Source organism: Anolis sagrei, chromosome 2, assembly GCF_037176765.1.
Source record: "Anolis sagrei isolate rAnoSag1 chromosome 2, rAnoSag1.mat, whole genome shotgun sequence".
Classification (NCBI taxonomy): Eukaryota; Metazoa; Chordata; class Lepidosauria; order Squamata; family Dactyloidae; genus Anolis; species Anolis sagrei.
Window position 1 is genome coordinate 70,751,050 of NC_090022.1, and position 27,680 is coordinate 70,778,729.

Sequence of the window (27,680 nt, forward strand, 5' to 3'; positions counted from 1 at the left end):
ACCAGGGGAGGGGCACTGTGGGGGGGCGCTCCTCCGCGGGCCGGATAAGTGCCCTTGGCAGGCCGGAAGTGGCCCGCGGGCCGTAGTTTGAGGACCCCTGATCTAAAGGTTAACTCAAGCCACGTTTTCATACACATCTGATACTTATACTATCTCGGTGTAATCGTCTTGTTTTGATTTCCTTCAATGTATTAAAAAAATAAACCTATTCCCTATGCATGCATGTCTCCCTGCGTGGTATAGAGCTTCAAGAGTAGCCCTGGTAGCCATCCGAGGTTGAGTTCTGTCAAAGGTTAATTCCTAATGTGTGTTTAATGAATCTCATTAAGCACTTCCCTGAGGTGTCCTGACCTAGGGGCAGGCAGCATAAAAAAAGCCTTTTGTAATATAAACATTATTACAGCACAAGTTTCCATAATATTCCACCATATTTTTAACCAGAAATCCTTAAGGGGATTAATTATGTTTTGCTATAACAAACCAGCATATTAGTCCCCTGGAGCTGAGACAAAGGGAAGCTCAGAACATTTCCAAGCTGCTGTTATTCCAGTTTGTACTTAAGACTTCTCCAGGGACACCTTATCACAGCACAGGAGAGAGGACAAACAATCTAACTGAGTCACACAGGTATTAAAGTCTTGTTAGCTATACAAAACTCCACTAATAGTGCAGACAACACTGAGGACTGTTGTGATCTGATTTTTGCGTGCAACCAGAAAACAATACTGTAAACTTCAAGAGGAGAGCTGCTGACTGGGTGCTTAGCTGGTCTCTGAACCAGCTATAAGAGCTAAGGCCCACAAAGTACAGTACATGAAGAGACTTCACAGCAGCCTTGACTGATCCTCTCATTTTAAAGCTGACTGTAATATCTAAAGATTCTGTTAAAAGAATCAGAGCACTGAAAGATTTAGATCTTTTCTGGTTTCTCTTCAGATAATATAAATCTTTCCCGAATCCCACTTTTACTAAAACCTTCATTAGAATGTACAAAATGTACAATTTTTCATTGGCCTTCCACAAGACCTTCTTAAACAAGCAGGCATTTAGGGAAAAATAAGGGGCATGCTCCTGGGGAAGTGCGGGTGGGATTCAGGACGGGTGAAGTGGTTGTGAATTTCAAGTTTATTTATTATTTTTAAATCTGTTTTTTACCTTAACCCATACTGTATTACTGAATTGTTTGGTTGGTTTTTTTTAAGTATTGCGCTTTTAAAACTATGACTAAAATGTGGGATTGTTAGCCGCCTTGAGTCCCCACAGGGAGAATCTCACCCTGAAGGGGACTCAGAGCAGCTGCCGAGTTATAATTGTTTCTGATTGTGCACTATTTTCTTTGGACTTCATTTTGGTCTTGATTTTATACAATAAAGAAACAAGGAGTCATTCAATAGGTGTTGCTATGGCTGGGCAGCCAAGTCTTTGAAGTACTCTCGCTCCGAGGCTGTGGGGTCATGGAGGCGTCCTGCCCAGGTGCTGTAAGACAGCAGAGCTGAAAAGGTGTTGCTATGGCTGGCAGTGGGCATCTAGACCGTTGAAGTACTCTCACCGCAAGGCTGTGGAGGCGCCCTGCCCAGGAGTTGTAAGGTAGCAGGGCAAAAGAGGTGTTGCTATGGCCCCATGCATGTGTTGCTATGGCTGACAGCGGAAGTACTCTCGCCGCAAGGCTGTGGGGCAATGGAGGTGCCCTGCCCAGGAGTTGTAAAGCAGGAGAGCCAAAGAGGTATTACTATGGCCCCGCACAGGTGTTGCTATGGCTGGCAGCGGGCAGCTAGGCCGTTGAAGTACTCTCACCGTGAGGCTGTGGGGCCATGGAGGCACCCTGCCCTGGAGTTGCAAGGCAGCAGGCCCAAAGAGGTGTTGCTATGTCCCCACGCAGGTGTTGCTATCAAGATGTTCGTCCTAAGGTTAGGAAAAATCTCTTTTTTAATATGCAGGGTATGAACTGTCAGCGTCAGATGTGATATTGCTTCAGACAGACAAAGGGCAAGTGTGACATTTATCAAGCCATGCTGCTCGGCTTAAACCATACCAAACCCCCTCTCATCCAGCAAGACTCTATAGTAGGCCTACACAACATGTGACTTTAATTCCCAGAATTTCTGGCCATTGGAGAAGCTCTCTGACAAAGTTAATAGGTTTTTTTTGTCTGATCACCAATTAGCCTATGATGATATAAAACTATGCCTAGAGTTGTGGCTTAGGTGATGTTGATAGTATTTATGGCTTTTGCATTCACTTCGTATATCCTAGCAGGTCCTTCACACAACAGCATCCAGTAACTGGGGATCAACATACTCAAGAACAAGAAAGTTAGAAATGCATGTTCCAAACAAATGATAATCTAAGTGCCAGTTGAATTCTCTGCAAAATGTCCTCTGAAGCAGTTTATTATACCTGTTGGGTCAATCAACCCTACCTTACCCTCTAAAAACCCCAGTTCAGATTCATTTTACTGCTGTTCACACACAGTGTTTTAAAATTTTAATCTATTAGATTTGGCCCTGCCCACAGTGTTGGATCCTTGTGTTTTTAAATGATTTGTTTTATTGCTGATATGTTATTTATAGTGGTTTTGTATTGTATTTTTATTTTTATTTTACTTGATTTTTTTCTTTTCTTTTATTGCTGTGTTGATTTACTGATGTATGTATGTATTGTCGGGCTTGGCCTCATGTAAGCTGCCCTGAGTCCCCTTGGGGAGATGGTGGCGGGGTATAAATAAAGATGATGATGATTATTATTATAAAAGCTACAGAGCCATGTCTTCTTAAAACATGTAATGCAAAACGTCCCACAAGGGAAAAAAAACTTCCCTATGCTATGAATGGCTCTTGCCTAACTTACCTGACGCCTACTCAGGGCCAGAGGGCCAAGTCAATGTCTTAACCACAGCTAACAAAATTACATCTATATCACACCCTCCTTTGTATGCCACGTGTACTGTGAGCTCCTGCCCTTTGTTAGTCGTAGATCAACCTGTAATTTGCCACATATGTGTTTATTTTGGACCAATAACAATTACACAGAGATAAGCAGCACCTGAGTGGCAACCTATGCTGAATTCAAAAATGTCCAAGAGGGTGTGTGCATATCCAAACAGACTGAGCTCTGCTTGCTCTCGATAGAGAACTTCTGAGAAATTCAAGAACCAGAAGCAATGGAAGTGAAGGATCACGGACAAAGCAATTACTATGTTGTTCAAGACACTGTTCCCACTCTTTTTTTCTCTTTTTTTGAAGGATGAACTAAGAGCCAATCTACACAGACCTAAAACTCAGGCTAAAAATGGATTATCCTGAGGCATCCAGATGACATTTCAAGCTAATCTGCCTAAAACTGGAGTAAACCGAATTTACTCAGTTTAATCCAGGTTTGAAAATACCTCTCAAAATCTGGACCCTCCCTGAAGGTTTGGATCTTTGGAGGTATGGGGCCTGTGGAAACAGACTCCTTGGGTTAACTTCCAGGCAGCCTGGAGAAAAGAGATGGCACTGCCAGCCACACCTCCCTACCCTCCATTTCCCTCCCAATTTACCGGAGAAGAACCTGAAACCTTTTCCCCGCTCCCTCCTCCCTGGAAGAGCCAACAGAGGGTTTTGGAGCAGGAATCCCCCCTCACCTCCCCAAAGCCCTCTTTTGGCACATCCGAGTGGGGAGAAAGGCTCCAGACCTCAAATGAAGCCTTACTCTGGAAAGTGGCAGGGGGAAAGGAGGGCAGGGTGGAAGAGGTTGGCAGTGCCCTTGCCCACCCCTGCTGATCTCGGATCAGTTCATGAGAGCATCTAGGCACTACTATCCCTTGTGCAAAATTCCAGAGTTTGGGCCAGCTGTGTGACCTCCCTCTCGAGAGGAAGTGGGATTTAATATTCCAATTTCTCTCTGATTTTTTTGCCTGTCTTTAAGGACCCTAAAGATCCAGTCAACAAGGAAGAAATTTTACCTTAGCTTCCTACATCATTGTATCAGTGTTGAGGTCCTAATACCTAATATTTAATAAGCTTTTTCATTGGAATTTTTCAACAACAACCATCAATCATTCAACACTGTATATTGTCAGAGATGTGTTCTGAATGTTATAGCATAAGTACCATTAAAATGTCTGGCCTCTTTATTTTAGTAAAATCTCTTAATACCATGATATGGAAAAGAAGAATTAACATAGCAACAAGGCACTCAATATCCTGCCAGCTACTCAAATTTCTGCTGCAGCAGGCAATGGTGGATGGCAGCTCTGCCAGCAATTTCCATTGGCCTTTCCACAGTTGCTGTTTCGAGCTCGGGGGGGGGGGGGGGGGGGGAGAGACTGGAAGTTTCCCAGAATTCTAGAAATCTTACCAAGCATCAGCAGATCGTCAAACTGGAAAAGTGCTTGGAGGGCTTGGAACCTGTTCTGTCACATGAGGAATAGCTGTAGTTAAAATTGTCCTGAAGAACTTCCAGAGAAGCATATGCATGTCGAGGGAGGGAAGAACATTCCTAAAAGTAGCAATGTGCGAAGCACTAATCCATCAAACAATAAAATCTGCAACATGATGATGAGGTCACTCTGCTGATAGCAAAATGCTCTCAGATTTCTGTGTTGGGAATAAGACTGTAATAGTGGTTGAGTTTGAAAGCCAAGGGGTTGTTTGCTGAATAAGACTGTAACCAATGGATACACTCATGAAATCAAAAGGCTAGATGAACTTTAGTGTGATTGCAATTTGAGGCTACACAAACCACATTCTTAATTCAGCATTGTCTCTATAAAAATTAAAATGCTGTCTTGTTTCTTGTCTAATTGTCCAATAGCAATGCTGGAGACACAGAAGTGAAGCGAAGGGCCACAACTCAGCATCACAATCAGCCTGTAGAATCTCATGCCCACGTATCAGACAGAAGAAAGTGACCTAGTCTAAACAGACAGATGATATTCTGAGCATCAGATATCATCCTCTGTTATGCCCTTGATCACTTTCTGGGTGGGAACCCATTTGGAGTTCCCTTAAACAGCTTGAATTTTCCAAGGAAGAGCAAAAGTATGACAAATAAACTCATGCTACATGGCCAAAGGCAAACTGAGGGATACAAAAAGAAAAACGCCTACGCACATTAGGAGCACATCAAACATATTTGGTGAAACTTGTTTCTGAAATATGCCTTCAACTCATTTTTGACTTGTGGCAGCCCTCTTGCAAATGCTTTAAATACATTAAATATTTTAAAGTGATATTACAAAGTGTAGTTCCCTCACTCAACTGAGACAGATAGAACTGAGACTGGATAATTAACAGTTCTGTCTTCGTGTAGGCTAGAAGCCCAGGACACCACCCTCATGCATGACACAGACTACTTTTCCACCAACCATCCCGGCCTGTACTTCTCTTTCTTACTTTGTCACATGACACCTCTGTCTCATTTCAAGACCTGGTTGTGCAGACCTTCTCTTGGGTCTCTGGGATGGATAGAGGGAACGGGGTGGAGAGAGTGGAGGAAGAGAGAGCTGGGACAGAATGGGTGGCAGCCAAAAGAGTAATGTTGCAACCCCTTTCCTTGCCTTTTGCACGACACAACTGCCATCCTGCCCCACTCACTGCAGCCACCCTACCCGCCTTACTACATGTCACTGTAGTCCCTGGTCTTGATTCTCCTTTCTTAATATTTTTGGTGGAATTTAGTACTATGGTGTACTATAGCAAATAAAATTATCTTTATTTTACTTTTAAAAAATTACATTTTTTGCAAAAATTGACAAAAATAGAGGTTTTTTACAATGGAAGTGTTCCTTGCAGTTCAGGATATTGTACCTATAAGGCTAACATTTTTTTTTATAAAGAAACACAATTTTGTCATTATTTTTCTGAATAGATTCTACATACGTTATATCAAATATAGTAGTTGTATGCCAAGCAAAGTTATACATAGTGTCTTATATCCTCCAAAATAATAAAAGTGATTTTGAATCTGTAAAGGATTGCCAGTTTTTCTTTCAATTTTCTACCCCGCCCTTCTCCCCACAAGGAGACTCAGGGCAGCCTCACATAAGCATCAAATGATGCCAACAACATATACACCGTAAGAATTACAATTAAAACAGTAAAATCCATTTAAAACATTATACAAAGTCATCAACAAATTCATTTAATAATAAATTAACGTGCCAGTAAAACCAAAACCAGGCCAGGAAAATCTAATGTTGCTAAAATCCAAAGTTTCTTTTCCTATTGCCGCTCTTCTCTAGTCAAACGTCTGGCCTCAAAGCCAGGTCTTCAGTTGTCTTCTAAAGGGCAGGAGGAAGGTGGCCAACCTGATGTCCTTAGGAAGAGAGTTCCACAGATGGGGGGCCACTGCCGAGAAGGCCCTGCCTCTCGTCCCCACCAACCACGTTTGCAAGAGTGGTGGGATTGAGAGCAGAGCCCCTCCTGATGATCGTAAGCTTTGTGATGGTTCATAGCAGGAGAATGTGTGTGTGTGTGTGTGTGTGTGTATACACACACACATGTCTGTCTGTCTGTTTGTCTGCCTCTCTTTCTCTTCCTTCCTACCTTGTCATTCTGAATTGGTCTGGATAAAATCCACATTCACTTTCCTAGCAACCCAAGCACAGGCACACATACATAAACAGAGAGCAGAAGTCATCTCTTCCTTTCCACACCCTCCACATGTGATTTACAACTCAAGTTATTCTGGGAACAAGAATCTTTTAAATATATTCGAACATTCCGGTACAGAGCCAGTGCTTTCTATTATTTCTTTAGCTTTTTGAGCAAACGATGTTTCTCCTTCCACACCAGACAAGACATTATATCAGCCAATTATGCAGCAGGAGAATTGTAAGACAGCCTGAGGAGAAACAGACACAGGCCCTTCTGAGTCTACATTTCCAGTGCTGTAGAAACTGGATGGGGCAGCTTGGCCTGGCTGGATTCCCCACTGGTGTTGGCTTCAGAAGTTGTGGCACTGAGATTCAGCTGACACATTCCATGGAGACTAATTAGGAGCCAAAGCCTGATGGAAGATGGTGCTGCCAGGTGTTTGAGTTTGGTTTTTTTCTAGCAGCCAAAGGAATGGCTTTGAGGTAGGCCGTTTTTCTTGTCCTGTTGACTCAGTATGGTAGCAACAGGCACTCTTCAATGCTGCCTTGTGACGTGGATTTTCCATGAGGAGAAAAAAGAAGGGAAAACCACTTTTAAAAGGCAAAGTGAAAATGGATTAGGTGCTCAAAGGCACTACTGGTGATCTACTGTTATTGTAAACACTGATATAATCATTTTAGCCTTTTCTGATAAAAGGAGCTGTATGATGAAGGTGGTTTCTATAGTGACTAAGGCAGACTGAAAGACCAAGAGGGCATCTCAAAGGATCTAAAACTTATTCATTAGGTTTTATCAAATACTACATTATCAAAACAGCAAATCCACAGGTGGTATGACCCCTGTATCCATGGGATATTTATTCCCAGACTTCTCATACATACGTGAAACAGCCAAACATAGCAAATCCTGTTATTTTCAAGCGAGTTGATTATGGAATTTCCAAAAAAAGAAGATGTAGTTTGTACAGGAGACCCTTTTTTTGTGTGCCAGGAGAAACTTGAGAAACTGCAATTTGCTTCTGTTATGAGAGAATTAGCAGTCTGCAAGGACATTGCCCAGGGGATGCCTGGATTTTTTGATGTTTTACCATCCTTGTGGGAGGCTTCTCTCATGCCCCTACATAATCTATATAAATAAAAATGTAATGTTCGTTTGTGGGATTAACAGTGGGCCAAAACCAGTGGGCCAATTGACACCAAATTTGGACAGCATACACCTAACAACCCAATGTATGTCCTTCACTCAAAAAATTTTTTGATTTTGTCATTTGGGAGTTGTAGTTGCTGGGATTTATAGTTCACCTATAATCAAAGAGCATTCTGAACTCCACCAATTATGGCATTGAACCAAACGTGGCATACAGGACTCCCCATGACCAACAGAAAACAGTAGAAGGGTTTGGTGGGCACTGACCTTGAGTTTGGGAGTTGTAGTTCACCTACATCCAGAGAGCACTGTGGACCCAAACTATGATGGCTCTGGACCAAAGTTGGCACAAATATTCCATATCCCCAAGGATGAATACAGATGGAGTTTGGGGGAAATAGACCTTGACATTTGGGATTTGTAGTTACTGGAATTGATACTTCACCTACAATCAAAGAGAATTCTGAATCCCACCAACGACAGAATTGGGGCAAATTTCCCACACAGAACCCTCATTCTTAAGGCCATCCAGTCCAACCCCCTTCACCAGGGGCAAGAAAATGTAATCAAAGCCCTCCTGACAAAGAGCCATCTAGCTATACATATAGATAGATAGATATGATTCACACACAGAGAGAGAGAGAGAGAGAGATAGCATCATAGATTTGAAAGGGACCCCTAAAGAAAGACTATGATATGTTCCATATTCCAGAGTAGGCAAACCAGACAATCTCCACATCAACACTGACAAAGAAACAACAAAAAATACTGTTTACCCACAAGCATAAAAACATTACTTATATTAGAAACCAACACTTTCTCATTACTTTTATTTTCCAGATCGCCAGACTGGGCCACAGCAACGCGTGGCAGGGGACGGCTAGTAATAAATAAAACTTTATTTCTACCCTGCCACCATCTCCCCAACGGGGAATCAGGGCAGCATGGGGAGCTGGAGCTGGCAGAGGGGGCTCATCGGATTCAAGCCTACGACCTGTCGGTCTTCAGTCTTGTTGGCACAAGGGATTAACAATTGCACCATAGAAGACCCTAAGTGAATAACTTAATAAGTGAACCCATGGCTAAAAGAAACCTCATATGTTGGTTCCATGAATACAAAAGTTGTACTGTATCCTAGGTGGAAGAACAACTTCCTGAACTGAGTTGAAATAGAGGAAGGGACCTATGGTTCCTTCAGTCAAAGACAAGGAAATCTTGTCAACGCTTATGTACGGTGTCCCTCTCATAGGAATTTCTTGGGAAGGTTTATTCAGATACTTGCTTTGGCTTTCTCTAATAACGCTATACCAAACACAGTCCAAATCTCCAAATCTCCACCCTACTTGAGGAACTACAAAGAAATCTCTCCAAGATGTTATTCAATCCAGCATGGAAACAAAATGCTATCAACACCTTTGATCAAGATGACACACAACTGGGGGTATGTGAATACAGTATCCAAAACTACGTGTTTTGCAATACATTCCTAACATAAACTACACAGCACTACCCAATTTGTCATAGCATCACCCATCATGACCTTTTTTTATCATAGGAAACCCAATCCCACTCCAAGTGAGGGATTGATGTCCCCTTTTAAAGTACTTTATAGGAACGATGTACCATTTTATAGGACTGTGTGATAATGCATTAGATAACACACCAAAAAAAGCAATATTGGGAATCAATCTGATATACTGCTGGAGACTACTACACTGCTGGAATTGCACCTTCCCCCAAACTCCAATTCCGTGGATAATGCTAGACAAGTCACTGCCCAAGCTGTAAACTGCAAAAAAAAAAAAAAAAAAAAACCTGCCACTATCACCTGCAATCTGAATTGAGAAAGATAATATCTTATTTATTTATTTATTTATTTCAAACATTTATACCCCGTCCTTCTCAACCTCCGAGGGGGTACTCAGGCGGCTTACAAAAGCAACAATTTGATGCTGGCAACATACAAAATGTTACAATACAACATTACAGAGTAAATAAACATTAAGTTAAAATCCATTTAAACATTATGATTAACCATATAGCCATATCAGAGTTTGATTCAACGACCAACAGCCCAGTCCAAAGCCTGTCCATAGTCCAATCTAAAAGCATTGTAATTATTGTCAAACCTGCCGTCCAAATGCCTGGTCCCAAGCTACATCTTGGGGCAGGGGGAACTAACAATCATTCCCACAATAATAATTCCCACTATAATTTTCAGTAGAATGCCAGATACAGATACAGTTAAAATATTACACTTCAGAACTTATACTTCAAAATAAGACCTTTGTCTGCAGCTCAAAAGACTTGGCATGGCCCTATCCCTGGAGACACTTTCCCATCTGCCCTGCAACTCTACAAAAATAGGAACAGCTGAAAACAGCTGCTCTTGACACCACAAGGTTGAAACTATTTTGTGAGCCCAACTGTCCTAGCAGTGAAGAACTCTCTTCCAGCCTCCATGGGACATGTGCAATCAACGTACACCTGATAAAATGACAACTGGAAGACCTAACAACAGTATAAATAATGTTGGAGATGTTACAATGCTGCAATCACCAAATACCCCCAAACCACACCCCAAACAGACTCAAAAAGCAAACTTCTTGTCACTTCTGAAAACAGGGGTGGGGTGGGGTGGGGGGGAGTCAGACTTATTTTGCCTGAAAAAAAGAGTCACTATGGGATTCAGGGGAGAAAATTGGTCCTGCAAGTTAAGAGTGTTTTGATGAAGAACTGTTGCTCAACCTGGGTTTCACTTTGACAAAAGAGCAGCATTTTGCGTTAAGAGCTAAAGTCAGAGGGAGCACTAGCAAGAGAGTAGAGGGCTTTAAGGCTTCAAGGGAGCAGCCTCTGAGCCTTGTGCTCTTGTCCACTTTAGGATGTTGCTATCTGCTTTAAGAGATTGCTGTTCACTTTGACCTTGACTGCTTTGAAGAACTTTGGGTTTGTTGATTTTGTGTGGTTTTTATTCCTGGTATGTTTGGCTTCATGAAGAGAGAGAGCAAGAGAGGGAGGTAGGCTGGAATGAGTATAGTATGAAGAAAATTACGCTTCTGCCTCTTCACTTTGTGCTTCCTTGCCACAACTTTGTGCTTCTACCATTTCATAGTTGATCTTTATTATTGTTCTATGGTTCTTTTTTTTTTTCTTGTTCCAGGTTTTGCCTTGCTATTACACTGTCCAACACTCATTTTGTTGCCTCAAGTGTGCTTCCTTGCCACAACTTTGTGGCAAGTTTATTTTCCTTTTTTTAACTGGTCCATGTAAATGTGCATTTATACATTATTTGTTATTTATAAAGTACATTTCCTTATTTAAAAACATGTAACAGAAATGGAGGGGAGGCCGGGAGGCCAGAACAGATTAATAGCATTTCAGTGGGAGAGTTCACTTTGAGATAAGAATGTTTGGAGTTAAGAGCTTGGTCACGGAACAAATTAAACTCTTAAGTCAAGGTATCACTGTATTGTTGGACTACATTTCCACTGAGACCTAGACAGCGTAGATGGCGAAGAGAGAGATAACAGTACTTAATAGAGGAATCTTCCAGCCACTGGCCACTTTTGATGGTCTTAGAGTGCCTCCAAGATTATTTCTCCAATGTTTACATCTAGAGGTGAAATTTCTCCAACCTTTACACCTAGAGTTGTGTAACCCCAATTTAGATAACAGGAACCAAAAGCCCCAAAACAGCACCTTTCCAAATGACCTAGCTGCATCTCAATATTATGTATAGTTTTGTCTTTTTGGGCATTGGAAACCACATGACTCAAGATTTTAACATTTACACCATAGTAGCCTTCTGCTGCATTTTATGACCTTTTATATGTTGGTTTTCTGCCTTCTCAAAGCTAAACAATATAATGTATCTGCAAAAGCTTCTACAATGAAGACTGCTTTCAAAGCACATTTTGTATTGTAGCAGAAATTCTGACTGGGCAAGCAGCTTCAGGCATTATGGGATCAGTATCTTTATGCACCCTCTGCCCATCCTGTTCTGCTTAAATACCAGCCTGGGCCAGTTTACAACACTATTAACCCATTGCTATTACTTTTTTCAAGATTCTTATGATCACTGAGGGTTGTATGCATATCCATATAAGCATGGATAGGGCAACAGTGGGTAGGATGTCAGGCCTAGGTAGTTTGAAAGTTTATTGTTATTAATATCTCACCTTTTTCAATAGTACAGAACTCAAAGCAACTTACAAAAGTGAAAACAGATACAGTTAAAATATTACACTTCAGAAGTTATACTTCGGGAATGAATGAGAGTAATTTCAAAGCAATCCTGGAGACACTATTGAGAAAGCTGACCAAACTCTTCATGATCCTTCTGTTATGACAAGTGTATTGGAACTTGGAAACTTTAAAGAGAATGAGAGACTACTTTGATTACTTGTGAGCAGCATACCATAGCAGTACTATTAGGACAATTGCATACAATAATTGTATGGGAACTCCTGAAGCCATGTGTCGGCAACTGGGGTATATTTGGAAGGCAGTTTTCTGTTATTGCGACTCTTTATGGGCTACAAAATTTCCAAAAATATGGAGAGAGAAAAAACAGAAATCACCAGAGGTCCACTTTTACTTTTGAAAACTGGGATCTTTTTCATGTTAAACAGTTGTGGGAAAAAGCGACTGTAGCTGATTTAAAAACCAAATCACAGCTTCCACAGATTTCTATGAGAGGCTACTCGCCCTCTCTTTTGGGTAGAAAGAGATTGGTCTGGGGTATCTAGAGGGGCAGAGAACTGCAAAACCAGCTTTACAGACCATGTACCTTTCCCACCCCTACTAACAATGCAGACTGATGATTAGACAGTGAGTTAACAGATGGGTTCCTATCACCATAGAGAATTCGGCTAGATAAACCAATATTTTGTCCACAACTGTTAAATTAATTTGTAGAATGAATATGTCTTAACTGAGTCCAGTCCCATAATTAATGCCCTAACAGTTCCTCCACATCAAGAAATGCTTTCCGGGGAGCACTTCAGCTCTGAAAGTCTAGCTGGCTGACATGCAAAGTTATATATATTTATATTCAGCAGTAAAGAACCAGCAAATATGTAAGACAGATATAGATGCAGCCATAGTGGAAAGCACGTCCTATGGACCAGAAAACTTGGGGAGGAAATGCAAAAGAAAATTGGGTGGCACAATGAGATTGCATTTTAGGACCCCTTCTACACTGCCATATAATCCAGACAATTTATTTATCGTGTCAGGAGCAACCAGACATTTGTATTACATTTTTAACAAAGCAAACAAACAAACAGACAAAACACAAAGTTTGCAAGCTTGGTAGTTGATTAAATGTCCTTTGACCAGTAGCTGGCCACTTGGAGTGCCTCTGGTGTTGCCGCAAGGAGGTCCTCCATTGTGCATGTAGCAGGGCTCAGGTTGCATTGCAGCAGGTGGTTAGTGGTTTGCTCTTCTCCGCACTCGTAGGTCGTGGATTCTACTTTGTAACCCCATTTCTTAAGATTGGCTCTGCATCTCATGGTGTCAGAGCGCAGTCTGTTCAGCGCCTTCCAAGTCGCCCAGTTTTCTGTGTGCCCAGGGGGGAGTCTCTCATTTGGTATCAGCCATTGATTGAGGTTCTGCCACTTTTGGACTCTTGCTTGCTGGGGTGTTCCAGCGAGTGTCTCTGTAGATCTCAGAAAACTATTTCTTGATTTAAGTCGTTGACATGCTGGCTGATACCCAAACAAGGGATGGGCTGGAGATGTCACTGCCTTGGTCCTTTTACTATTGGCTGCTACTTCCTGGCGGATGTCAGGTGGTGCAATATCGGCTAGACAGTGTAGTTTCTCCAGTGGTGTAGGGCGCTGACACCCCATGATAATGCGGCATGTCTCATTAAGAGCCACATCCACTGTTTTAGTGTGGTGAGATGTGTTCCACACTGGGCATGCGTACTCAGCAGCAGAGTAGCATAGCGCAAGGGCAGATGTCTTCACTGTGTCTGGTTGTGATCACAATCCAGCCAATCAAAGTAGATAATCCACATTATCTTCTTTGAACTGGATTATATGAATCTACACTACCATTTAATCCAGTTCAAAGAAGATAATCTGGATTTTCCATGGCAATGTAGAAAAGGCCTAAGTATCTGGAAACTCATTTTTTGGTAAGTGTCAACTAAACATTGGCTTAAGATAAAGCATGGTGACATTTTCCTTCCAGATTCTTTAAGTCACACTGAGTAACTATATTCCAATAAGATGGAGAGATGCCAGAAATAAATACTCTCCTTTCACAGCAAGCAGAAGAACTTGCCTCTTTCTATAAGCCCTTTGTGTTTATAACGCAAACAATGAAGAAGGTCATTTCATCAGGTGTCTTGGCTCCGTGACTGTTTTCTATATACAATTTTGGGTTTTTTTACAAACTTATTTCACCTTCTAATCTTGTGCAGGGAATCAGAAACTACCACAGCTGAGAGCACACTAAAAAAATAATGCCTTGAATTAAAATTGTAGCAACTGTGACAGAATCCCAAGGTTTTTTAAAAATGTTTCTAGCTCTCAGAATTGACAAGAAAAAGTGGTGTTTTTGCTGTGGCCAAGGCATGCCTTGAAACTAAAAAGCAAAAGCTTAACATTCAGTGTTATATAGGCTTCCAAGCAAGGCCAGTGCCAGCTTTGAGGAAGTCTTTGGCAAAATATCCATGGGTAGAACCCTTCTTCTTTGCCTGGCAGGAATGGCAAGATCAGAAGGTACACAAAAGACAATGGATTCCCACAATCACAACAAACACAAATCCACTACAAGTCGTAGTACATAAATCACAAAGGTAAAATGGGTTTTTTTCAGCTTATATAATGCAATATTAAACGTATAATATTTGTTGGTTATACGTTTAATATTGCATTATATAACCTGAAAAACAACATTTACCTTTGTGATTTATGTACTACGACTTGTAGTGGATTTGTGTTTGTTAAGATCAGAAGGTAGCCATCTGGATTCTATGCAATGAACTGGGGCAACATTACATCAGGGTCCTAATGGCCAAATAAGACCACTGACAGAGCATAGAATCATAGAATCAAAGAGTTTCTATGGGCCATCCAGTCCAACCCCCTGCCAAGAAGCAGGAATATTGCATTCAAATCACCCCTGACAAATGGCCATCCATCCTCTGCTTAAAAGCTTCCAAAGAAGGAGCCTCCACCACACTCCGGGGCAGAGAGTTCCACTGCTGAACGGCTCTCACAGTCAGGAAGTTCTTCCTAATGTTCAGATGGAATCTCCTCTCTTGTAGTTTGACGCCATTGTTCCGCGTCCTAGTCTCCAAGGAAGCAGAAAACAAGCTTGCTCCCTCCTCCCTGTGGCTTCCTCTCACATATTTATACATGGCTATCATATCTCCTCTCAGCCTTCTCTTCTTCAGGCTAAACATGCCCAGTTCCCTAAGCCGCTCCTCATAAGGCTTGTTCTCCAGACCCTTGATCATTTTAGTCGCCCTCCTCTGGACACATTCCAGCTTGTCAATATCTCTCTTGAATTGTGGTGCCCAGAACTGGACACAATATTCCAGGTGTGGTCTAACCAAAGCAGAATAGAGGGGTAGCATTACTTCCTTAGATCTAGACACTATGCTCCTATTGATGCAGGCCAAAATCCCATTGGCTTTTTTTGCCGCCACATCACATTGTTGGCTCATGTTTAACTTGTTGTCCACGAGGACTCCAAGATCTTTTTCACACGTACTGCTCTCGAGCCAGGCATTGTCCCCCATTCTATATCTTTGCATTTCATTTTTTCTGCCAAAGTGGAGTATCTTGCATTTGTCACTGTTGAACTTCATTTTGTTAGTTTGGGCCCATCTCTCTAATCTGTCAAGATCGTTTTGAATCCTGCTCCTGTCCTCTGGAGTATTGCCTATCCCTCCCAATTTGGTGTCGTCTACAAACTTGATGATCCTGCCTTCTAGCCCTTCATCTAAGTCGTTAATAAAGATGTTGAACAGGACCGGGCCCAGGACGGAACCCTGCGGCACTCCACTTGTCACTTCTTTCCAAGATGAAGAGGAAGCATTAGTGAGCACTCTCTGTGTTCGTCCACTTAACCAATTACAGATCCACCTCACCGTAGTTTTGCCTAGCCCACATTGGACTAGTTTCCTTGCCAGAAGGTCATGGGGGACCTTGTCGAAGGCCTTACTGAAATCCAGGTACGCTACATCCACGGCATTCCCCGCATCTACCCAGCTTGTAGCTCTATCGAAGAAAGAGATCAGATTAGTCTGGCATGACTTGTTTTTGATAAATCCATGTTGACTATTAGCGATGACTGTTTCTAAGTGTTTGCAGACCACTTCCTTAACAATCTTTTCCAGAATCTTGCCCAGTATTGACGTGAGGCTGACCGGACAGACGTGAGGCTGACCGGACTGACGTGAGGCTGATATTGTTGCCAGTGCTGGCTGTAGCTTTTTGCAATTTGCTGTGGGTGACAGGTGGGTGACAGGTACTGACATCAGACCAGACCTATTTCAGAGACACATGCTATAGAACTAACTCCCTAAAGTGTCCTCCAAGGGCCATTCCAGCCATTCTCAGCGGTGGCCCCTTAAATGTGGATCAGGCTGTCAACAATCAACAAGCAAATAATAGATCAAAGTCTAGCTGAACTTTTCCTTAATAAAGAAAGTACCAAGGAGGAGGCGCACTGAATTAAAAATGTTGAATTGGAAATCTGACTCTCTGGAACAGCATCACCAACACTGTACCACAAAAAGCTATAAAGACTTAATTCAGACCACAGAAGACTGCTGTTGTTTTATTTTCGGTGTATGTATGATACATGGAGGAAGTGGCATAATTCTTTGAACTGTGACCACTGTCAAAAGCTCTATGCCTCAATTAAAGAGAGATTTACAAGACAGAAAACCAAAAGAAGATATTCTTAGGAAGAAAGGGACAAGCATCTAAACTATCATGTGCAGGTTTCATGATTTGCTGTCACTCTTCATGGCACTTCCACCTCTTGGTAGCCACAAGATAGGGGTGATGCCAAAACAATTCTAGGAGTATCTTCTCTAAAGAAGTAAGTCAAATGGATAGAAATAATCAACAAGTCTCATTACTCTTTTCATGCTTAATTCTGAATCCAAGCAAACACTTAGCAGACCTCTGACCTAGCTTTGAGTCATCGGTTTGTTCTACAGGAATGTCTTGCCATTTCCTTAGGGCCTCACAATTCCACTAAAACCAAATGATAAAACATGCGATACAATTTTCATATGCTTAGTTAAAACGGTTTGACAAAATGTAAGGGAAGAGACAAAACTCATGCTTTAGAGAGCAAATGCTTTCTGTCAGCCTAATGGGAGGTCTGCAACCTATTTGTTACTCTTCCCTTTAAAACTACACTCTTTGCCAATGGTGTGTTATCTCCAGTAAATGTTCGACAGATCTAAAGAGAAATGGAATCACAATTTCTCAGTAAACAATCAACTATTCATCCACAGAACACATTTATTTACTGTCATTCTGCCACCACAATCACCCATCTTAAAATTAAAAAATCTGATGTAACAAAAAAAGCAAAGCAACTTTCTCTCAGGTCATAGTTCTCTTCAGGAGATGATGGCACAAGCTCTCTGGCCTGACTACCCTAATTTCAGAGAATGGAAAGGTTATAATACTTGAATAAAGTGCAGACGTAGAACCAGAAAAATGAAATGGCTTCAGCTCAACTGGCCTCTAAGGGCCCTTACACAAAGCCCTATATCCCAGAATATAAAGGCAGGAAATCCTACATTATCTGAGTGTGGACTCAGATAACCCAGTTCAAAGCAGATATTGTGGGATTTTATGCCTTGATAATCTGGGATATAGGGCTGTGTGGAAGAGCCCCAAGAAATATAGACTATGTACGTACAGATCAAATGACTAGGAAACACTTTGCCAATTTAAAAAAGTAAATAAAGGAAAATAAAACCATTAATACTGGAAAAATGTTGAGCATGAATGTCCACACTTGTGAATATGCATAGCGGGACAGAAATTACTATACTGAACACAATGAAGAAATATGCACATAAAATAGATGGTGATAGAAAGCCTTGGAAAAATAGTAGAACTTGCTCACCAGTATTTCATAACTGTTCAAAAAGAAAGCTATAAAGGTGCAGGGGGGGGGGGGGGTGTATCAGAAGAAAAGAAATAAACCAATCCTATTAAATAACATGAAAGTTGAAATTATCAAAATAAAAAGAATTAACATCATTTCAGGAGATTCCTGTACTGCATTATGATCATTAAATATTGACTGAGTTCTCAATGTGACTTACTGTGTGAGGATTGTCATAGTACACAGCGATGGACCACAACTTTGGAGAGATGCTGCAGCTCTCTGTGAACAGTCTTCCACTATCACCATATGGTCCAATCTGAAATTTGTATGCTACAGTGATGTTCCCAATTGGGGGCAAGCCAGCGCTGACAACCACTTCTGCAAAGAGTCCCGAATACACAGCAAAACCAAAGATCGTCAGCAGCAGAAGAACAACCAGTGCCAAGAACAATCCAATGAGCAGCCAGTCTGACATGACTCCTGGTGCCTCAAGCTTCAGGTATTAACTAGTGATAAGAGAGAAGAACAAAGATTAGACACTGTTGACGCAACCTGCTTTCTCCTACAGCTACACAGAAGTTTAGCTTAGATCCCCGCCACAACCCCTACCAGGAAGTCTTTTATAAAAGCTTCCGTGAAGTCACAGTGATTTTGAAACCAAATGCAGACATAAATCTTTAACAAACGAAAATGCTCTGAAAAATATTCCACCTCAGCAACTGTTTGTTGGATTTGACAAAAAATAAAAGTCTTCTCCTAGTTTACAGTGCAAAGATAAGGCCGGCTACTATCCACCTTGGTGAGATTAGCAGAGAGCAAAAACAATGGAGGAAAGAAAATCTGCCCTTGAAAAATATCACTTAATGTTGGAACAGAGTGTATTACATCTTACTTGAAAATACATGCTGCTCCCAGATTCTGACACAAGCAGACTGAGATATTTTCTTACAGTTCCTGTATTGAACTAACCAGGCATTTGTATTTTAAAACAGTATGTTTCCCATCTTTAAAAAAATGTGATTATCAAACAATAATGATTACATCAAATAAGTAGTAAATGAAAATTCTGATTTAGTGTAGCGGGCATTAAAAGTTTTTCCCTCCTAAGAAAGAAAGAAGGAAGGGGGAGGAGGGAAAAGAAATGTGGCATCACCCTCAAACTGATTTTTATTTTGATCTTTCATGGATATACCTCACTTCTTCAGATATAGTACAGAGTTGTGAAAATTATTTAAATTCTGGAAGAACTTCTCTAGTTATTGTTTCCCATGTAACCAAATTACAAAGATGTCATCAAGAAACCATAGGTAAATGAGTTTTTTGGGCATCTGAGGTAGTATTGTTCCAAATCAGAATATGTTTGTATATAGTACTGTGGTGTGGTGTGATGCGGGTGCCTAACTTCGACTCATTAACCTGAGCCTGGAACAATCCACACAACATATTCACTTCCTTGAAACCATTGTACAAATAAACTACTTATAAAGGGAAAACTGTGGGTTAGGATAAGTTTCCGCTGTTAGCCCCAGCTCCCACCAACCTAGCAGTCTGAAAACATACAAATGTGAGTAGATCAATAGGTACCGCCTTGGAAGGAAGGCAAACAGGCACTCCAAGAAATCATGCTGGCAATAGAATGTCAGAATGCCACAGAATCCTGGAATTTGCAATCTTTTGAGGCACCAGACCTTTTTGGCAGAGAAGACTACAAAGCTTGTAAAGCTACAATTTACATGATCCCATAGTATTGAGCCACGGCAGCTAAAGTGGTGCCAAACTGCATTATTTTTACAGTGTAAATCATCCTTAGTTTTACATTTACACTCCCATCTTTCAAACAGTTTTGTACTTACTTAGAAAAAACAGCAGAATGGACTGCCTAGCAGTAGTTCATTGTCTCTCCCAAGGACCTTTCATCCAGATTTGCTTCTCTGAAAAAGTAGACATCAAGGTCTTATTAAAATTTCCTCTTTCCCTTACACCACTAGTTGAATGACCCCCAAATCCGATCTCATCACCAGCATATTTATTTATTTGTACATTATTTGCACATTTGTTGCATACAAAACAAATGTAACTAAGAGGCATATAAAAAAAAAGTCAAAAAGCAACTTCAACACAAAATAGAAATAAACCATGCAATTTGAGGAAAAAGGGAAGGAAGCAGAACTCACTATAATCCAGAATTAAAATATACACATTTTAAAACTGAGCTGACGAAACTGAATGAGCTATTTCTAAAGCATATGCAAACATAAATTGCCAAATGAACTGAAAAGATGGCTCCTGGCAAATGGGGTGCCACTGGAGTGCCACTACCAAAAGGCCCTCTCTCTGAGGCCTCTTATACACTGCCATATAATCCAGATCAAAGTGGATAATATGGATTTTATATGACAGTGTAGAAGGGGCCTCATAGTTATCTGGCTCACCAGTTAGTGGAGGTACCAAGAGTTGGGCCTTTAAGAAAGATCTACAATGAAGACAGGTACATATTAAAGAGTATGGCCTTTCATGTTCCAGACCTTTTCAGATTTTAACTTTCAAATCAGCACTTCAAATTAGACCCAGAAATGAACTGGAAGACATTGCAGCTAGCAAAGCAAAAATGTTACATGGTCAATGATCAAACTATTCCAGTTCCAATAAGTAACCTTAAATATAATGCACTATGTTATGATAATTTATTATTATTATTATTATTATTGAATTATATGTAAGGGTGATTTCTAATATATATTATTATATTATCAATGATTATATTATTAATATTATTATTATATACTATTCCACAACTGTAGAATGACCTGTCAGAAGAGATCTGACAGTTAATTGAGTTGTTGGAATTTAAAACACAATTGAAGACCCATCTCTTCTGGCAGGTCTACCCAATCAACTTTCAATCATGAGTTTTCATAGAATCAAAGAGTTGGAAGAGACCTCATGGGCCATCCAGTCCAACCCCCTGCCAAGAAGCAGGAATGTTGCATTTATTTTGATTTATATTCTATTGCTACTATATGTCAATTCTGTATAGGCATTTGATGAAAGATTTTTTAAATGTTTGTTTTTATCTATGTAATTTATTGTATATATTTTATGTTCATACATGTTTGACTATGTTGTACCTCACATCGAACCATTCAGAGTAATAAATATTTATGATTATGATTATTATCATTATTATTACTATGAAATATCAGCTGTTGACAAACATTGTTTACAAGAAAACATACAAGCCTGCCATATCCATGAGGTTTGAGTCTGTGACTTACCACAGATACAAAAAAAATACTGTCCTATTTTATTAAATGTGGCCAACATGAACATTCACGCTTCACGTGTATGTACGTAGTTACATTACTTGCATTTACTAATTTGGGGCACAATAATCCAGAGTTTTTGGAAATTACAGATCTGGACTTGTGGGTTCAGAGGGCTCACTTTAACTCTTTTGTTATAACATGGCCTTCAGTACATCTCTGGGCACTATTCAAAGTGCTGATTATGATCAATAAAGCCCTATCTTGGAAGGTCTATGGGAAACTATCTGAAAGACCACACCTCTCCATACAACCTGCCAAAGTGTGTAGGAATCCTTGTTCTTTCTCTCCCTCAAGCATCATCACATGCAAGTGTGGTGACATGGGAGAGGGCCTTTGTGGTGGCTTCTCTTGATCTTTGGTACTCTCTCCCTTAAAAAGCTAAGTTCTCACCTTCTCTGCTTAAAAAACTAAGTTCTCGCCCTCTCAAGCAGCAACCAATGACTTTTTATGTAGGCAGGATATTAGCTATTAACTGGTTATGACAATGGGGATTTTAATGGTGGAGAGATGTACTTTTTCCTCATCTGATATGCTTTAAGGGCTTGCAATTTGTTATTAATGCAGAGCAGGTTTTGCTATAATTAATCATTTAATTGTTCTTTGTTTTGACAATTTATTCTAGCTGTATTCCATTTCAGTCTATGTTCTAAGCTTCCTTAGGGAGAGAAAGGCAGGGTATAAATAAAAAGAAAACTAAAATCAAATAACTGAGTAAGGATGCAACTGTCAGGTGAAAATAAGTTTGAGTCACACAGACAATGCTTACGTCACTAACAATGTTGAATTAAGAAGCACTCCCAAACTACCAGATTATTATCTGATCCTTTTAGGCAGTGCTGGGGAATGTATGATCTTGGATCTTGATTCCAAATACTGGCTAAGGACTGATGGGAACTGCAACCCAAGATCACCCACAAATGCAATCCTACCTAATGCAGGCTAAACACAAGGGGAATTGGTTTTAGATTTACTGCCTGGTTCCTCACCACCCATTTCTCTTGGAGAACCAATGTTAGAAGACAATCCGCAGGCGAGTACGTAATCATATGCCATCCCCTGTCCAGTAATTGCCTCCAATAAATGTCACCCGTTTTGAGATGTACTTTCCCAGGTAGGGCTTATGGAGGGTTACAAAACTGTCTTCTTCCTTCCAAGAACTAATCAGCCTCAGAATTGCTAAAGCAGGTTACTGACTCATGCCATCAAACAATTCCCAAAACATCTGGGTAATTTCAGTCATTGTACTTCATCCTAACAAAGGATGTATTATATTGAGTGCATTTAAGTTAGTTCCGACATATGGCGACCCCAAGGTGAATTTATCACAGGGTCTGCTTATCAAGTTTTGTTCAGAAGAGGTTTGCCCTTACCTTCCTCTGAGGCTGAGAAAGTGTGGCTTTCCTAAGGTCTCCCAGTGGGTATAAAACAGTCACAATCCAATGCCCAAATCACACCACCTTCCCCTCAGTATTTTTGAAGGAATAAATAAATAATATTAAAGACAATTGAAGGGAGTTAAACCCGCTGAGCTGCTGAACTTGCTGACTGAAAGGTCGGCAGTTCGAATCCAGGGAACAGGGTAAGCTCCCACTATTAGCCCCAGTTTCTAGTAATTCGAAAACATGCAGATGCAAGTAGATCAATAGGTACTGTTCCAGTGGGAAGGTTTTGGTGTCCCATACAGTCATGCCGGCCACATGACCTTGGAGACATCTACAATGATGGCTCTTCGGCTTAGAAATGGAGATGAGCACCAGGCTCCAGAGTCGGACACAACTAGACTTAATGTCAGGGGAAAACCTTTACCTTTACCTATTAAAGACAAAACATCAACATTCCTCACATAGGAATCTACAGTTTCAGTGTGACATCATACAGTCACACTGATCACTGTCTAAATGCAAATACATTTTGCAGTGGACTGTAATAGCAAGTCCACTGAAATATAACTTCACTCTCAGTGTTTTTATTTCTAATTGTTAAAAAAAAGCTTGGGGGGGGGGAGGAAATACATTTTAGGTATATTCTCCAAACATATGCCACAGAAACAAAGGAGTGGAATCTTATTCTAAGGAACTGATAAACAAGACTACTAAACCTGGAAAATATGATAAGGGCAAAAGGCCACCACATTTTTTCTAATAAATCTCTTTGACTCCTGTCCTTGATTGTTTTCAAAATGAAATCATCCCTCACTTCAGGGAGCTATTTCTTTGCTTCCCACTGATCCTGTTTATTTCGGCTGTATTCCACTTCCTGGTTTGTGTGTACCAGCTTGATGAGATCACAAGGCTCGTGCACAGCCCTTCAAGCCCGGCTGCCCTTTCACAACCATTCCTTAAAGAAGCAGGAAGGTTTTTACTTGAAAACTTCAAAACTGGTCAGCTTTCAAAGCTATTCTCCTGGCTATCATCACAGTGCTATGAAGGTAAAGACTAAAAATACCCATTATTTTGAGGAGTTTCCACAAGGAAGTGGAAGGGACATATTTGTTCCTTTCAGTGGCTAACATCTCTATGAACATGAACCATCCATAATCCTAAGCTTACGACATCCCTGGTACTGTCATGTCTCAAACAGATTAGTACAGCCATAGGTAAAGATAATATAAAGTACAGGCAATCCCCAGGTTACGAACAAGATAGGTTCTGTAGTCTTGTTTCATAAGTTGAATTTGTAAGTAAGTTTGAACAGGTACATTTTTAAGAGGGAAGGGTGAACACATGTGGTGTTTGTTTTGCTGTCTGTGCCCCTGTTCAGAAGATTTTACCTCTCCTTCTTCCCCTGCAATAAGGATTTTGGAAAATACAGTTTATTGTGGAAACAAGGATTAGTGAGAAAGCTTTAATAGAGACACATTTCCCCCCATAATAACCCTTTCAGAAGTGAATTTCCCTTCTGATGAGTAGATTTCTCTCACTTGCTGTTGTCTCACCCACATTCTTAACTATAAGTCATTTATAAACTGGATGTAACTCGGGGCACTTCCTGTAAAATGAACTCTATCCCGTAATACCATCAAAACAACAGTACTGATTAAAAGCCAGGTTACTAGCAGCTGATCACCCGGTAGCCCTAGCCAGCACAATGACGGATTTTTCCATTCAAATGTCATCTGTAACAGCCACTGCACATTGAACTCAGCCACTGCCCATTGCCCCCAAGGCCTTAAACTACTGAAGAATTTAGGACAGTATTGTCTGAATTATGTTAAATCAGTTAAATTCTCTCTACACCAACTCCAGTTTCAGTTATATTAGCACTTCTCCAACAGTTTACTTAACTGTTATAACGACGTGCCTTATAGCCAAATAAAGGAGAATCCAAATTGAGCTTCCAAACTATTGAATTTTGGTGCCATCCAAGGTTTTTCCTCAACTGTTTCTTTCTTTCCTGAAATATATCAAGGACTGGCATCAGTCCAGGGACTGAAACTTTTTCAGTACACTTTGAACCTACATTCTTCTCAAAACAAGCCCAGAATAAACAGCTGCTGTAAGTTTAGAGACCAAAAAGTAATTTTAAAAATCTATCTTGATGGAGAACTATACAAACTTACCTGGAAGTACGTACCACTGAACTAAGTAGAACTTATTGATTAAGCCTGAACTAAATACATGCATGAAATAGATCTATGTTGATACTGAGTAAGCTGGGGATATAAAGTTCTGTCTCAAGTAAGGTTACTGTCACATGGCTGTGGACCCCTAACAGCAAATTTTCAGTAGCAAAATCTGTAGCCAGCACATAGATGCAGTTAAAGTTAGAAAAATATTTTGGAAAGCTAGGAAAAACACAAGATCCTATTGTGGGAATAATGTAAACTTCTCAGTAGGGGAGTCCTTGTGGTAATAAATGACACAAGTGTGTCCATAAAGAAAGAGCTGGAATTTACACAGGTTACTAAAGAAATTTGAGGGGAGGGGGGCGGAACGAGGGAAACTAAAAGGATTATATGCAAGCAGGTGGCTTAATTATACTCTGTGAGTATATGCCAGCAAGTCACTTGTCAACTTATAGTGACAAAGTGGTTTTGCCAGTTCTTTCCTCCGAAACACTGCCTACAGCGTCTAGGGTTAGTTGGTAGCCTTTTGCCCAAGTCCTAACCAGGGCTGACCAGATCTAATGGGATTTGGTGCCTTTAGGTTAGGCCCTTAGGTCTTCAACTACTAAACACACCAAGGACTGTTTAAATTAGTATTTTTGTTTTGTTGTTGTTTTTTTTACAGAAGCTTGAGTCATTCCCTTGAGAGCCACTTATGGCAACAAGACAAACAGTGAGTGGTGCCGATCTCTGAGTCTGAGAAACACTGAGGAAAAATGTGATCCCACGATCTCTCATTGGGAGGGATCCAATCAGGACGGTTGTACTGTTCTCACTATGCTCTCCCACCATGTTGTATGCCCCCCTCCCCCCGTGAGCTGTTGTTTATGTTCAGTACAAATGTGGTGCTGTAAGTCCTTATGGATCAGGTAGGGGTTGTAATTTTTTAAAAAATGTGTTGAGAAGAACAAGTGGGTGGGAAAAGGAATGAGTTAGTCACTTTTCCGCTGAAAACCACAGAAGTCAGTCTTCTCCAGGCTGCTGTGGCTGACCTCCTTCTTACCATGATGCAGATGTTCCCCACATCTGAAACTTTTAGAATGTGACTCCATTCTGTAAAAATAATTCCACCACTCTTCCCTTGAACACATACACAGACAGGCTCCTTCCAGATTTCCTCTCGGTCACCCTAATTGCTCTGCTCAGATATTCCATGGTATCACATCCCCTCTTCCTGAGAATGTCCTGAGAGAAGCCCAATGTGCCAGGATCTTCTGCAAAGCTTAAGATTCTCCTTTGCCTCCACTAGAAAGATCCCCTGAAATGCCACCAGCCCTGAACACACACACACACACCTCCAAATACTCCCATGTGGTGTAGGCCAATGAGGGCCCTTCCACACAGCCCTATAACCCAGAATATCAAGGCAGAATATCCCACAAGATCTGCCTTGATCTGGATTATCTGAGTCCACAATGCCATATATTCCAGTTCAAAGCAGAAAATGTGGGATTTCATTCAGCTGTGTAGAAGGGGCCTGAGTTGCAGCCCCACGGCCCTTCCACACAGCCCTATATCCCAGAATATCAAGGCAGAAAAGTCCCACAATATCTGCTTTGAACTAGGTTATCTGAGTCCACACTTGGATAATATGGGATGTTCTGCCTTGATATTCTGGGATATAGGGCTGTGTTGAAAAGCTCCCAGATGTCAGTCAATAAGATGAGGGGTGTAGCATGTGAGCCAATAAAGTGCAAGGCCCACAGGTTTTTGTGTGTGTCAAGAGCGACTTGAGCAACTGCAAGTTGCTTCTGGTGTGAGAGAATTGGCCATCTGCAAGGACGTTGACCAGGGGAGGCCAGGATGTTTTGATGTTGTACCATCCCTGTGGGAGGCTTCTCTCATGTCCCTGGATGGGGAGCTGGATCTGACAGAGGGAGCTCAACCAGGTCTCCCCATATTTGAATTGCTGACCTCTCAGGTTTAACTCACTGTGCCACTGGGGGCTTCTAACAAGGTGAGAACCATAGTTGTTGGCTATGAGGAGGACCATCATGTGAGCCAATAAGATGGGTTCCCCCTTGGGTCAGCCCATAAGGTGGGGATTCCACCTGCTCAGCTATTAATGTAGGGATCCCACCTGTCTACAGGTAAAATAGGGTCAGCCTCAGCCAATGAGGTGGGGAATTGCATCTGTGAGCAATCAGGTAGGGGTCATACCAGTCAGCCAATAAGGTGGGGAATAGAAGCATCCAACAGCCAATAGGATGGTGATCCCACCAAGCCAACCAATAAGGGGGGTGTCCCCCAACGTCAGCCCAATAAGGTGGGGATCCCAGCTTGTCAGCCAATAAGGTGAGGTTCCTCCGGCGCCGGCCAATAAAGTGGGGATCCCTTCCTCATTCGACTCCACCCTCCCCCTTTTGCCCCTTTATTCCGCATCCTTGGGGGATCCCCTCTCGGCCTGGCCCTTCGCCCTTCCTCTCCCGCCGCCCTGAATCCCACGGAAGGGTCCCCTCCCTCCTCTCCCCCTCCCCCCCCCCCCCCCGGGTCTCGCCCTCCTCCTGACTCACCTCGCGCGACGCTCTCCACTCAGCGGGCTCGGGAGTCAGCGGCTGAGAGGACGCTCGGGGGCGCGCCTGGCTCGCGCGGGCAGAGAGAAGGGGGGAGGGAGGGAGAGAGGGAGGCGCGTCTCCGCCCCTCGCCGCAGCTGATGCGTGCGCGCGCGCCTGCACGGGGACGCGCCGCCCGTGATTGGTGGCCCCGAGGGGAGGCGCGAGGACCGCTGGTGGCTCTGAAGGGAGAAGGAGGAAGGGAGAGAGGGAGGGATCAGAGCGTGGGGAGAGAGGCCTCTGCTTCCCCTGAGCTTCAACTCGAGGCAGAGCCACTGCTCTTCCCAGTAGGCCCAGGCAGAAGGCAACGCCAGAGCCGGATTGAGGAGCAGTGGGGCCCCCTGCTAGGGAACTTAGGAAGCCCATTCCTTACCTA

General features: G+C 41.7%; 1 protein-coding gene across 2 annotated transcripts in view; it reads right to left on the reverse strand.

Annotated features, from left to right (window-relative positions):
* TEX264 (testis expressed 264, ER-phagy receptor) overlaps positions 1–27,403 on the reverse strand; it is a 189,196-nt gene extending 161,793 nt beyond the window's left edge. The window contains exons 1-3 of one of the 2 annotated variants that reach the window (XM_060765815.2): positions 27,266–27,402; positions 19,676–19,753; positions 18,040–18,328 (exon numbers count right to left, since the gene is read on the reverse strand). In XM_060765815.2, coding sequence (XP_060621798.2) covers positions 18,040–18,297 — 258 coding nt within the window. In that variant the 5' untranslated portion in view covers positions 18,298–18,328; positions 19,676–19,753; positions 27,266–27,402. Of the gene's footprint in view, positions 1–18,039; positions 18,329–19,675; positions 19,754–27,265 lie in introns of both variants that reach the window. The other variant, XM_060765817.2, reaches the window with a different exon arrangement.
* Between the last annotated feature and the right edge of the window lie 277 nt (positions 27,404–27,680).